The 12,000-nt window shown below is 47.0% G+C and overlaps 1 protein-coding gene across 2 annotated transcripts in view; it reads right to left on the bottom strand.

Annotated features, from left to right (window-relative positions):
* Nucleotides 1–3,983: 3,983 nt before the first annotated feature.
* The window catches only part of atxn7l2a (ataxin 7-like 2a), a gene marked incomplete at its 5' end in the record, with an annotated part of 54,662 nt that continues 46,645 nt past the window's right edge, over nt 3,984–12,000 (bottom strand). Inside the window, 2 exons of one of the 2 annotated variants that reach the window (XM_083938807.1) lie at nt 3,984–4,261; nt 5,381–6,305. In XM_083938807.1, coding sequence (XP_083794933.1) covers nt 4,244–4,261; nt 5,381–6,305 — 943 coding nt within the window. In that variant the 3' untranslated portion in view covers nt 3,984–4,243. Of the gene's footprint in view, nt 4,262–5,336; nt 6,306–12,000 lie in introns of those variants that run through there. The other variant, XM_083938806.1, reaches the window with a different exon arrangement.

Raw genomic sequence — 12,000 nt, 5'->3', positions numbered from 1 at the left:
GTGGCTGCTTTTGTGAAAATGGACACCGCCTTCCCTCTCTATGTAGTTAGTCAATTTTGCCAGATTATACTGTTGCCGATTCCTTTATTTTTTTTCCCATAACATCATATGTGAGTAAGCGGCCTTGACAAAAGAACATAATAGTTCATTTGTAGTTCTATGAGAATTTCAACACCTGTACATTCAAAAATGCATTTGACAGTTATTGAAATATTGAGTATATTTACTGTATAGTACTGTAATTTATTCTGTATTTAGCCAGATTATGGTGATCCTGGGGTCGTGATGATGGGGCCCTTGAAAATTGTTGCCCAGGGTACAGTGAAGCGTTAATCTGGCCTTTCCTTTGTTGTGTAGTTTGTTGTCCTGCCCAAGGAGGTTGCGTTTGTCTATCAAAAGCCGGTTTTGCATTAGATGTCCATTTTACTGTTCAGTGCACTTAAAGAGTTGTTTTGAAGGAGTCCTAGTTTTCACCGATTTAGCGAAGCAAAATAATATGGAGCTGTAATCCCTCTGAGGCAAATAGGTGCATTTAAAACTAGGTTATAAATATCATCAGGATGTGTCCTCAGGTTTCATGTACGCACGCACGCACACACACACGCTTTTTTTTAATCACATCCCGGTTTGCACGCCGCAGAAGAGTAAGAAAGAAGTGGGATGAGTCCCCTCCATTTCCTGCTTTTCAAGTCAGTCCTGTTTTTAAGACAGATGGTCTGGTCTTCAAGGACAATCTGTGGTATGGTTACCTCTTCACAGCATGCTCAAAACTGCCAATAGCATTTACTCCAAGTGTGTACCTCTCATGTCTATAATGAATGATAATGCGTCAGGTATTATCACAGTGATTGACACTAGGGCTTCATTTTAACCATGTCAAAGCTGCAATAGTCAGCTATATCCTATTCAGAGGTTTGAGTTTTATTTTTAAAAGTCTAATTGTTTTCCCTACCATTTAAAAAAAATAGATCACTCCTGTTGTTGCACAAAACAACTCATCACACTGAACAAACAGTTTTAAAACATAACTCCAACAGAAGCAAGTTGGGGTATATTACATTAACAACATAACATAAAATCAAAGAATCAGAAATCAGCTGCAACACCACAGCAGTAATGATAATTTAATTTAATAGATGTTACAGCAGGTTGGGGGCATTGAACCGGAGTGGGCAATGTTCAAAGCTTCCATTGTTGAAGCTGCAGCGGTGAGCTGTGGCCTCAAGGTCTTAGGTGCCTCAAGGTGCGGTAACCCTCGAACACTGTGGTGGACACCGGTGGTCAGGGAAGCTGTCCGACTGAAGAAGGAGGCCTTCCGGGATGTGCTTTCCCAGAAGACTCCGGAGGCAGTCGCAAGGTACCGACAGGCCAGAAGGGCTGCAGCCTCTGCTGTGTCAGAGGCAAAGCAGCGGGTGTGGGAGGAGTTCAGAGAAGCCATGGAAAAGGACTTTCGGGCGGCACCAAGGTGCTTCTGGAAAACCATTCGACATCTCAGGAGGGGGAAGCGGGGAACCGTCCAAGCTGTTTACAGTAAGGACGGGACGCTGGTGACCTCAGCCGATGAGGTAATCGGGCGGTGGAAGGAGCACTTTGAGGAACTCATTAATCCGACTAACAAGCCCTCTTTTGTAGAGGCAGAGCTGGAGGCTGATGGGGAATCATTGTCAATATCCAAGGTGGAAGTCACTGAGGTAGTCAAACAACTCCACAGTGGCAAAGCCCCAGGGGTTGATGAGATTCGTCCAGAAATGCTGAAAGCTTTGGGTTGGGAGGGGCGGTTGACACGCCTCTTCAACATTGCGTGGAAGTCTGGGACAGTGCCAAGGGAGTGGAAGACCGGGGTGGTGGTTCCTCTTTTTAAAAAGGGGGACCAGAGGGTGTGTGCCAATTACAGGGGTATCACACTACTCAGCCTCCCTGGTAAAGTCTAATCCAAGGTGCTGGAAAGGAGGGTTCGTCCTATAGTCGAACCTCAGATTGAAGAGGAACAATGTGGATTCCGTCCTGGACGTGGAACAACAGACCAGCTCTTCATTCTCGCAAGGATCCTGGAGGGGGCCTGGGAGTATGCTCATCCAGTCTACATGTGTTTTGTGGAGCTGGAGAAGGCATATGACCGGGTTCCTCGGGAGATGCTACGGGAGTATGGGGTGAGGGGGTCACTTCTGTGGGCCATCCAATCTCTGTACACCCAAAGCGAGAGCTGTGTCCGGATCCTCGGCAGTAAGTCGGATTCGTTTCCGGTGGGGGTTGACCTCCGCCAGGGGTGCGCTTTGTCACCAATCCTGTTCGTGATTTTCATGGACAGGATATCAAGGCGTAGTCGTGGTGAGAAAGGGGTTGCAGTTCGGTGGGCTAAGGATCTCGTCTCTGCTTTTCGCAGATGATGTGGTCCTGATGGCATCGTTGGTCAGTGACCTTCAGCACTCACTGGATCGGTTCGCAGCCGAGTGTGAAACGGCTGGGATGAGGATCAGCATCTCTAAATCTGAGGCCATGGCTCTTAGCAGGAAACCGGTGGATTGCTTACTCCAGGTAGGGAATGAGTCCTTACCCCAAGTGAAGGAGTTCAAGTACCTCGGGATCATGTTCATGAGTGAGGGGACGATGGAGCGTGAGTTTGGCGGGAGAATCGGAGCAGTGGGGGGCGGTGTTGCAGTCGCTCTACCGCACCGTTGTGACGAAAAGAGAACTGAGCCGGAAGGCAAAGCTCTCGATCTACCGGTCAATCTTCGTTCCTACCCTCACCTATGGTCATGAAAGCTAGGTCATGACCGAAAGAACGAGGTCGCGGGTACAAGCGGCCGAAATGGGTTTTCTCAGGAGGGTGGCTGGAGTCTCCCTTAGAGATAGGGTGAGAAGTTCAGCCATCCGTGAGGAACTCGGAGTAGAGCCGCTGCTCCTTAGTGTTGAAAGGAGCCAGTTGAGGTGGTTTGGGCGTCTAGTAAGGATGCCCCCTGGGCGCCTCCCTAGGGAGGTGTTCCAGGCACGTCCAGCTGGGAGGCGGCCTCGGGGAAGACCCAGGACTAGGTGGAGAGATTATATCTCCACACTGGCCTGGGAATGCCTCGGGATCCCCCAGTGAGAGCTGGTTAATGTGGCCTGGGAAAGGGAAGTTTGGGGTCCCCTGCTAAAGCTGCTGCCCCCGCGACCCGACCCCGGATAAGCGGATGAAGATGAGATGAGATGCTACAGCAGTAGTGGGGTTCCATTATTCCAAGCTCATGTTGTGTATCAAGAACTGTTCAAAGCTAAAGTGAAAATATTTTTAAAGTGTGCATAGTCTGCTCATTTTCTGGTTCATACTTTTCTGTGTTTCTACTAGAACATGTTTACATGCATCAATGTTCAAAAAAACCTTTTTAATTTTCTCATCCTGTATGAATATAACTGTCTGTAACACTTTGTTTTAGCACCTGTCTCCTTAAGAAAAGCCCAGTGTGCTCTGGTTGGCTTGCAAGACAAATCAAGGAGCACCTTTGCAAAGGTAGGTGTCGAGCATTGGGTGTAGATACTCAGATGGGGCTGCGGTATATTCTCATGAGCCTGCATGTGACAGGAAGTGGAGCCAAATCAGAATTCTGATCTAGGCAGCTCACTTAAAACTGACTGGTAGTCGCATTTCACAGTATGGGGGTGGGTGGACACTCCACATACTCAAATGTCTAATTTCTTATCATGTGTCATTATGTCCCCTTTAAGTTCTACTGGGGATCCAAAAGCTTCCAGATGCTAAATATGTCAGGCTGAATTTGGGGGTAATCTGAAATTAAATGATACCCAAGAAGTGTCACATACGTGAGCATCATATAGAGTCAATGAAGTGTTGTAACCAGCAGATACAGATCATTCTTTAGATACCCCCAAACACTGTGGAGAGTTTACTAAATGTGGAGGAAATGGGAAGTTTAAGAGGAAAATATTATCGAGCTGAAATATAACAGCCTTTAAAAATAAGTCACAGAAACCAAGTGTAAAGGACATTTTTAATACATTTTCATAAACTGAAATATTTAATTTAGCAGCATAACCAGATGGTCTTGAGGTATTTCTAAATCCATACTCTGAATTTCACCCCCCCAGTTCTCCCTCAAACATTCACACTCACCCAGCTGTGATTCACACAACACATCCATACTGCACTGACCACACACGCACACACGCACATGCTTGAGTCCTGTTGCCTCAGTTTTAGACTGAGCAGAGCTGGCTCCCCTCTTAGTGGCTTGTAAGGCAGGCACACTTAATGGTGCAGTTTTTGCTGTGGAACAGAAGAAAAATGGGAAATTGTTACTTTCATTTTTTTGATACCAGTCTGATATTTACTTCAGAACTGTACAAAATGGGGTCAAATAAATTTAATTTGGGGGATTTAGAGCTACAGTAGAGTACTGCACCAAAATCAAGGAGTGTACCGTTAAATATGACCAAGTGCTCTGTATTTCTGGGTAGTTTTCCATTTAAAATACATACTTGTTTAAGCTTCAGCTTAGCGCTGCTAACTTCAGTTACACCGTTAACTCCAACAGAGTATGGCCCTGACAGAGAGAGTCCAAACACAAGGTGCACCGCACTGCCTTTTTTATTGAAGATGCCCTTTTAAAAACATTTTTTGCTACTAGTCCACCACCGAATCACTCGTCCTCAGTCTTTATCTTGCTGTGAATCTACGTATATAACGTTTGACACTTTTCTGTTCAGAGTGGAACTCTTTTCAACTGGAGGTCTTCAGGGTGCTCTTGTAAAAACGTGAGGCGCTCAGCAACACAAAAACAGGGAGCACAATGTTTTACTCTCATTGAAACAATTACAAAAAAATCACCCAAGGCTGCTAAAATGCACTCTGTCAGTTCGGACAGTTACTCAGGCTTTTTAAACGGAAGATAAACATCTCAAGATGGGTGTTTTGAAGATTCTCAGATGTCACTGATTATTTCCATGGAAAAAGAGCTCTCAACGGAAAGACAGCCCAGTGACAAACATTTTAGACCTAAAGTTGACTTGTGACTGACTGACTTGTGTTGGACTACTCTAAAAGCAGAACTAATGCTTTTATTATACATGAGTAGTGACTGATTTTAGACGATTCTGATTTTGACACTTATGTGGTTACACAGCAGGTATAGTTCTATATACTGCATTTATAATTTTAAGAAACAATTTATTTGTTGTTTTCTTTGGGGGGGCCCATTGTTCTTATTTTCTCCACTGTTGTGCAAAGGATTGGATAAAAGTCTCTGGGCTGATGGTGGCCAGTTGGAAAATTTTAAGATATCACCAAACCCTACAATACCGTCCAGCTTGGAGAAATGCATATTACAACGTAAACTCTCACATCATTTTTTTCCTGTCACCCTGCTTTTCTCTCCTCCAAACTCACCTTCTGTATGCCCAGTTTCTTCTCCACGCCCCCAGCCAGCCCCCCACCTTTGCTTTCCTTCCAGGGGTAAAAGTTAGAGCGTGGAGAGGAGGAGGAAGTGGCAGAGCTGGAAGAGGAGGAGGGCAGTCGGTGTGCTGAGGGTTTAAAGGGCAGCGAATGCTCATCCATGCTGCCCCCTTTCCGTTTCTTCACAATCGCCTGGTGCCCAAAGCCCCCCACACCGCCCCTGCTGTGGGAGTTGTTGGTTGCAGAGGATGGGTCTGGGGGTGATGAATGACCCAGAGGAGTATGTGTCCGTCTGAAGGTCCAGACCGCCTTCACGGCTGGTGAATGGGACTCTGAGGGAGAGGGCTGGGGGCGAGGTTTGCTGCTGGGAGAAAGCGTGCCATTGGTCTGTCCATGTGGGAGAGGCGAGGAAATGGGGGGTTTAGAAGAAGAAGATGATGAGGAGGAAGAGGCAGCAGAAGGTGGGCGGCCCCGATCTTGGAGGATGATGCAGTTCCTGTCTGGTCCTGAGTGCTCCCCTTCCTGCGACGGGGCTTTACGTTTGCGGAGGGCAGCGGCAGCAGCGGCCTCCTCTCGCAGCTTCAGCATCTGCTTGCTAGGACGCCCCACAGGGTTCTTTGGTCGCCCGGGACCTCCCTGACGCACCGCCACAGGCATTCCTGGAGACACCAGATGGCCACCAGCGATGCTGCTTCCACTGCCCCCAGAGTTCTCTGATCGTATGACTGTTGACGGTCTCCCTGGACAACGACTGGATGAGTAGGAAGTGGAAGCAGTTTTAAGAGAGGAGCTGATGAGACTTCCTGTTCGGACCTTAGAATTTAATGAGAAGGAGGAAGTGGCGGAGGAGGGTGACGAGGAAGCAATGGTCTTGGCTGAAGGAGGTGGAGTTTGAAGGTCTGTGGCCTGAGGTATTTTCCTGGATTGAAAAAGAATAAGTCCATAAAGTCCATCAATCAAACTGACATTAGATCAGAGCAAAACTTGCCAACACTGTTCTACAGGACCACACAAATTGAATTGATTACAACTGATCACGGGATGCTAATGCCCTTTGACTACCCACATAACTGTGTCCACCGCGGCAAGTCTTGTCAACTTATTCTTTGATTCGATACTGTATTTCTTAAATTAAATCTTAATATTGTTAATCATATAATGTGTATTTATTTATGTTTTTATTTTACATCTATTGTATAAAATTCCACTTTGGTAGGTTGACAAGAGTCTAGTTAAATTATACAAACAGAACTTATGCTTGGTGCTACGTTACCAGTTACCTCTCACTGGTTTAACCTCTGACCATGAGTTAAACTTACTAAAACATTTAGAAATTGGTCTGTGATTTAAACACGGCTTCTGTTTTCGCACCCAGACAATAACCAAATTGGCTAAACCGAAGAATGCAACAAGAAAAAAAACGCGGAAGCTTCACTTTTGCATCATGCATTACTATAACACATCATAACGTATTGTTGTGTATTATAGCTTACTGCAAATTCTTGTATACTATTCATATCAAGACAACAATAAACACATGCATCAGACCTCGGCTTCCCATGGACACCAAAGGTCTCGATACAGAACTGATCTGACTACATAAAATATGTAACAATACAAACTGAAAAATAAAATGTGATTCATTAGTTGGATCTCAGTTGGTTTTTGTGCTTGGTTATAAGTTTATATTTCATTGCTTTGGTTGCATAACCATCTCTACTACGGCTGTTTGGAGACATACGATTTATACTCTGCATATATCGTTAATTTAAAAAATACAACTAAGACTTAATACAGTTAATATTAATTATAGGTCAAATTAAGCGTTGCAAGACCTCCACAGTTTACCCAATAAAAGCAATTTTACATCGCACTGCATGTGAAGATGGCGCCGCGGATGGCTGCCTCGATTTGTTGGTGCGCTTTGTTTTGTCTTGTTTTGTTTGTAAACAGTGTTTTTTGTCTGGATTCACGGCTGTCTTTCACCAGAGAACAGCTCATGAACATTCGGGTAACAACTCCGCGGGATTTGTTTCCCGAATTTCTGGCTCCCACATCAGTTCTGGTGAACTTTTTAGTCCAAGGTGCCCTCGCCTTTACAACTTTACGCCGTCGCAGGGGGAAACGAGCCGGTGCGCTTGCACGCCTTCGGGCCTCTAACGTGCGCTCACTGGGCAATAAAATGGACGAACTTCAGCTCCTGTTGAGGAGAGACAAGGACTTTAATTCATCCTCTGTTTTGTGCTTCACCGAGTCATGGCTGTGTGAGAACATCCCGGACTCTGCGCTACAGAGGGACGCTAAACAGCTATACTCCAAGAAGCTACAACATCAGTTCTTCTCTGACGACTCTGCCTCTGTCTGGAGGGGGCTCAGGCAGATCACCAACTACAAGCCAAGAGCCCCCCCTGCTGCTAACGATCAACGACTTGCCAACAACCTCAACGACTTCTACTGTCGCTTTGAAGATCACCTGGACAGTACTTACACCACCCCCCACCACACTACCCACCAGCTCCAGCCCATCAGCCCTTCTCCCCCCACCACCACAATAGAGACTGGGGCGTACTCACACTGTCCTTCTGGCCGGGGCCAAAACCGGTTTTTCAGCAAAAGCCTAGTACCGAGATCAATGCGTGTGACGTGTTACGGCTTGATGGCGTATGGACAGCAAGAAGCATTGGCCGAGGCCCAGGCAGTGTGAGTACAAACGGGGCTGGGGCGCGGGGGGGAGAGGGAGGGGGGACAAGTACCCTAAAGTCCGGGTCGTGGTCCGGGAGGACAGTGTGAGCAGACCCTAAAACTCTCTAAACCTGTGGTGAGGACATCAAAGCAGTGGACCAGTGAAGCTGCAGACGACTTAAAGGCGTGTCTGGACTGTGCTGACTGGGATGTTTTCAGGACTGCTTCCGCCAGTCTGGATGAGTACACAGAAGCTGTGACCTCATACATCAGCTTCTGTGAGGACTGCTGTGCACCAACACGCACCAGGGTGACTTATAACAATGACAAGCCCTGGTTCACACCCAGACTAGTACTAGAGTACAAAGAGGCCAAGTACAGGTTTAGCAGGGCGGCGAGGGACGCTAAACAGCTGTACTCCAAGAAGCTACAACATCAGTTCTTCTCTGACGACTCTGCCTCTGTCTGGAGGGGGCTCAGGCAGATCACCAACTACAAGCCAAGAGCCCCCCCTGCTGCTAACGATCAACGGGGACAAGTACCCTAAAGCCCGGGTCGCGGTGCGGAAGGACAGTGTGAGTACGCTCTAAACCTCCTACCACCACAGCTGCCCCTCCCCACCCCCCCTCCACCGACACCTCTGTCTGTCCTTGAGAGAAACGTTAACAGGCTCTTCAAGAGACAGAACCCCCGCAAAGCTGCTGGGCCAGATTCCGTGTCGCCATCCTGCCTGAAGCACTGTGCAGACCAGCTGTCTCCTCTGTTCACGGACATCTTCAACACCTCACTGGAGACATGCCGTGTGCCAGCTTGCTTCAAGGCCTCCACCATCATACCAGTCCCCAAAAAACCAGGACCCACTGGATTAAACGATTACAGACCTGTCGCCCTGACCTCTGTCGTCATGAAATCCTTTGAGCGCCTGGTTTTGTCCCACCTCAAATCCATCACAGACTCACTCCTGGACCCCCTGCAGTTTGCCTACAGAGCCAACAGGTCTGTAGACGATGCTGTTAACATGGCTACACACTTCATCCTCCAGCATCTGGACTCTGCAGGATCCTACGTCAGGATCCTGTCTGTGGACTTCAGCTCTGCATTCAACACAATCATCCCGGCTCGTCTGCAGGACAAGCTTTCTCAACTCAACGTGCCAGACTCCACCTGCAGGTGGATCACTGACTTCCTGACTGACAGGAAGCAGCACTTGAGGCTGGGAAGCCTCACCTCGGACTCCAGGACGATCACAACCGGCTCTCCGCAGGGCTGTGTTCTTTCTCCCCTGCTCTTCTCCCTGTACACTAACAACTGCACCTCCAGTCACCAGTCCGTCAAGCTCCTTAAGTTCGCGGATGACACCACCCTCATTGGACTCATCTGTGGTGGGGATGAGTCTGCCTGCAGATGGGAGATCGACCAACTGGTGACTTGGTGCAGGGAGAACAACCTGGAGCTAAATGCTTCAAAAACAGTGGAGATGACTATAGACTTCAGGAAGAGCACAGCCCCACCCTCCCCCATCATCCTGTGTGACTCTCCAGTGGACACTGTGGAGTCCTTCCGCTTCCTGGGAACCATCATCTCCCAGGACCTCAGGTGGGAGCCAAACATCAGCTCCCTCATCAAGAAGGCTCAGCAGAGGATGTACTTCCTGAGGCAGCTGAAGAAGTTCAATCTACTGCGGACAATGCTGGTCCACTTCTACACCGCCATCATCGAGTCCATCCTCACCTCCTCCATCACCGTCTGGCACGCTGCTGCCTCTGCCAAGGACAGGTGCAGACTGCAGCGTATCATACGTTCCGCAGAAAAGATGATTGGCTGCAACCTCCCTTCTCTCCCAGAACTCTACTCTTCAAGGACCCTGAGGAGAGCATGGAAGATAGCTGCTGATCCCTCCCATCCTGGACACCATCTGTTTGAGTCTCTCCCCTCATCAGGACCAAAACCTCCCGCCACAAGAACGGTTTCTTCCCCTCTGCCATCAGGCTCTGGAATTCTGTTAAAGACACTTAACTGTCATTCGTTATATTAACGACATCTGGAACTCATACGTTATATTAACGTACCCAAATCACAGGTGTTATATTAACACCCCCCTTCCCCCCTTTTTCACTGGACACTTTAACTTGCACATTACCACCTGCACTGGTCATACAAATACAGTCACTTATATTTCATGTATATAATTCAATGCCATATGTTTAGTTTTGCTTGTGTTCATGTTTATATTTATGTAGGCACTGTCAAATCAAGTCAAATTCCTTGCAATGAAAATTGTCTGGCAATAAACCTGATTCTGATTCTGATGCATGTAAACAGTCAGTGCTGGAAATATTTTTTTGGTCTCTATAATTTTACTTGAAAAAGTTATGTTTATTTCACACTAAAGTTGTAACTTTGAGAAAATACTCAGTACTTTTCAATAGTCAAGTGTTCACACAGGAATATACAATATATGATTTACCCTGTGGTTATATTACATAGACTATTTATTTATTGAATTACCAAAAAAAAATGCTATAGCGTGATATATATTGTTATCCAGACATGAAATTACCTATATCACGATATAAGATTTTGACCCATTACCAAGCCCTAGTAGTGGGTAGGGGAAATGTTATAACTAACTAGCTATACTGAAGCACAGATGTGCTAATAACTAGGTTGACTGCAGGGCTACGATGATCTGAACCCATTGGTTTCCAGCTTTTTCCTGTGTGCATGTTAACAGTCAGTTTCCATCTTACTGCTGAAATCATAACAAAAGTTATCAAAAGACACTTTCATCATAGAGCAGGTGGGTAAGACACGAGAACCAATACCTTTCGATTCTAATATAAAAAAAACACAGTCAATGCACATTTTTTTTGAGGCTCCGTAAGTTTCAGTGCTGTGACTCTTCCAGAACTAAGAGCGTGATCACACTATCCTTTTGGCCGCGGCCAAAACCGTTTTTTCAGCTACAGTCTAGTACCTTTAAGTAGTGTGAGCGCACCCGCTCCGCGCTCAACTGCGGCCAGCTGGCCCTCCACGGCCCGCTTGAAAGAGGTGGGCTTTAGCGGAGCCGTTTGCACATGTACGAGCACGAGCGTGCGCATGTGCACGCGCACGAGCCCTATGGCAGTAGCGTTATGTCCGCCTGTTCGGACATGTAAATAGAAGGACGGACCATGCGCGGACATTTAACAACAACAACAATGGTGGTGAAAGGTTCATGTTGGTGTGGTGCGGAGGTGGAGTGTTTACTGCAGATTTGGTCGGATGAAAATATTCAAAAACAGTCGACAAGACGCACAAAAACTCCGAGGTCTATGGAAAGATTTGTAAACAAAGCCACACACGTGATCAATGCGTGTGACGTGTTACGGCTTGAAGGCGTATGGACAGCAAGAAGTATTGGCCGAGGCCCTGGTAGTGTGAGTACAAACGGGGCTGGGGCGCGGGGGGGAGAGGGAGGGGGGACAAGTACCCTAAAGTCCGGGTCTCGGTCCGGGAGGACAGTGTGATCACGCCCTAATAGGGGCAGTATAGCGAGTGTTCTAGTCATACTTTCATTCAGAAGTAGGAGATCACGAAGAAGTGGAACTCACAGGCATAACAAACCACATGAGGAAGTTAACTGCAGCAATCGCTTCACCCCGACACGTTGATAAAAAAGTCACCAAGAGTCATGTATGGAAGTACTTTGCACGCATGTGAGGCAGATGACCGTGGAGTTATTATCAAGAAGTCACGATGCGAAAGATGTTGAAACAAAACAGATAACGGCCGAACATGTGGACAATTAAGTTAGCTTGACATCTATTTCATCTATAAGAAACAGGTAAAATGACAATTCCGTTTTTTAAAATCAGATCAGTTCCAACAACGGGGAACACGGCACTGTGGTGTTGGAGAAATACGAGGCTTGGACGGGCTTGGACCCGGAA

Source organism: Echiichthys vipera, assembly GCF_963691815.1.
Source record: "Echiichthys vipera genome assembly, chromosome: X".
Lineage (NCBI taxonomy): Eukaryota > Metazoa > Chordata > Actinopteri > Perciformes > Trachinidae > Echiichthys > Echiichthys vipera.
The sequence above is the reverse complement of the archived record's forward strand: the minus strand, read 5'-3'. Positions and strand labels throughout refer to the sequence as shown.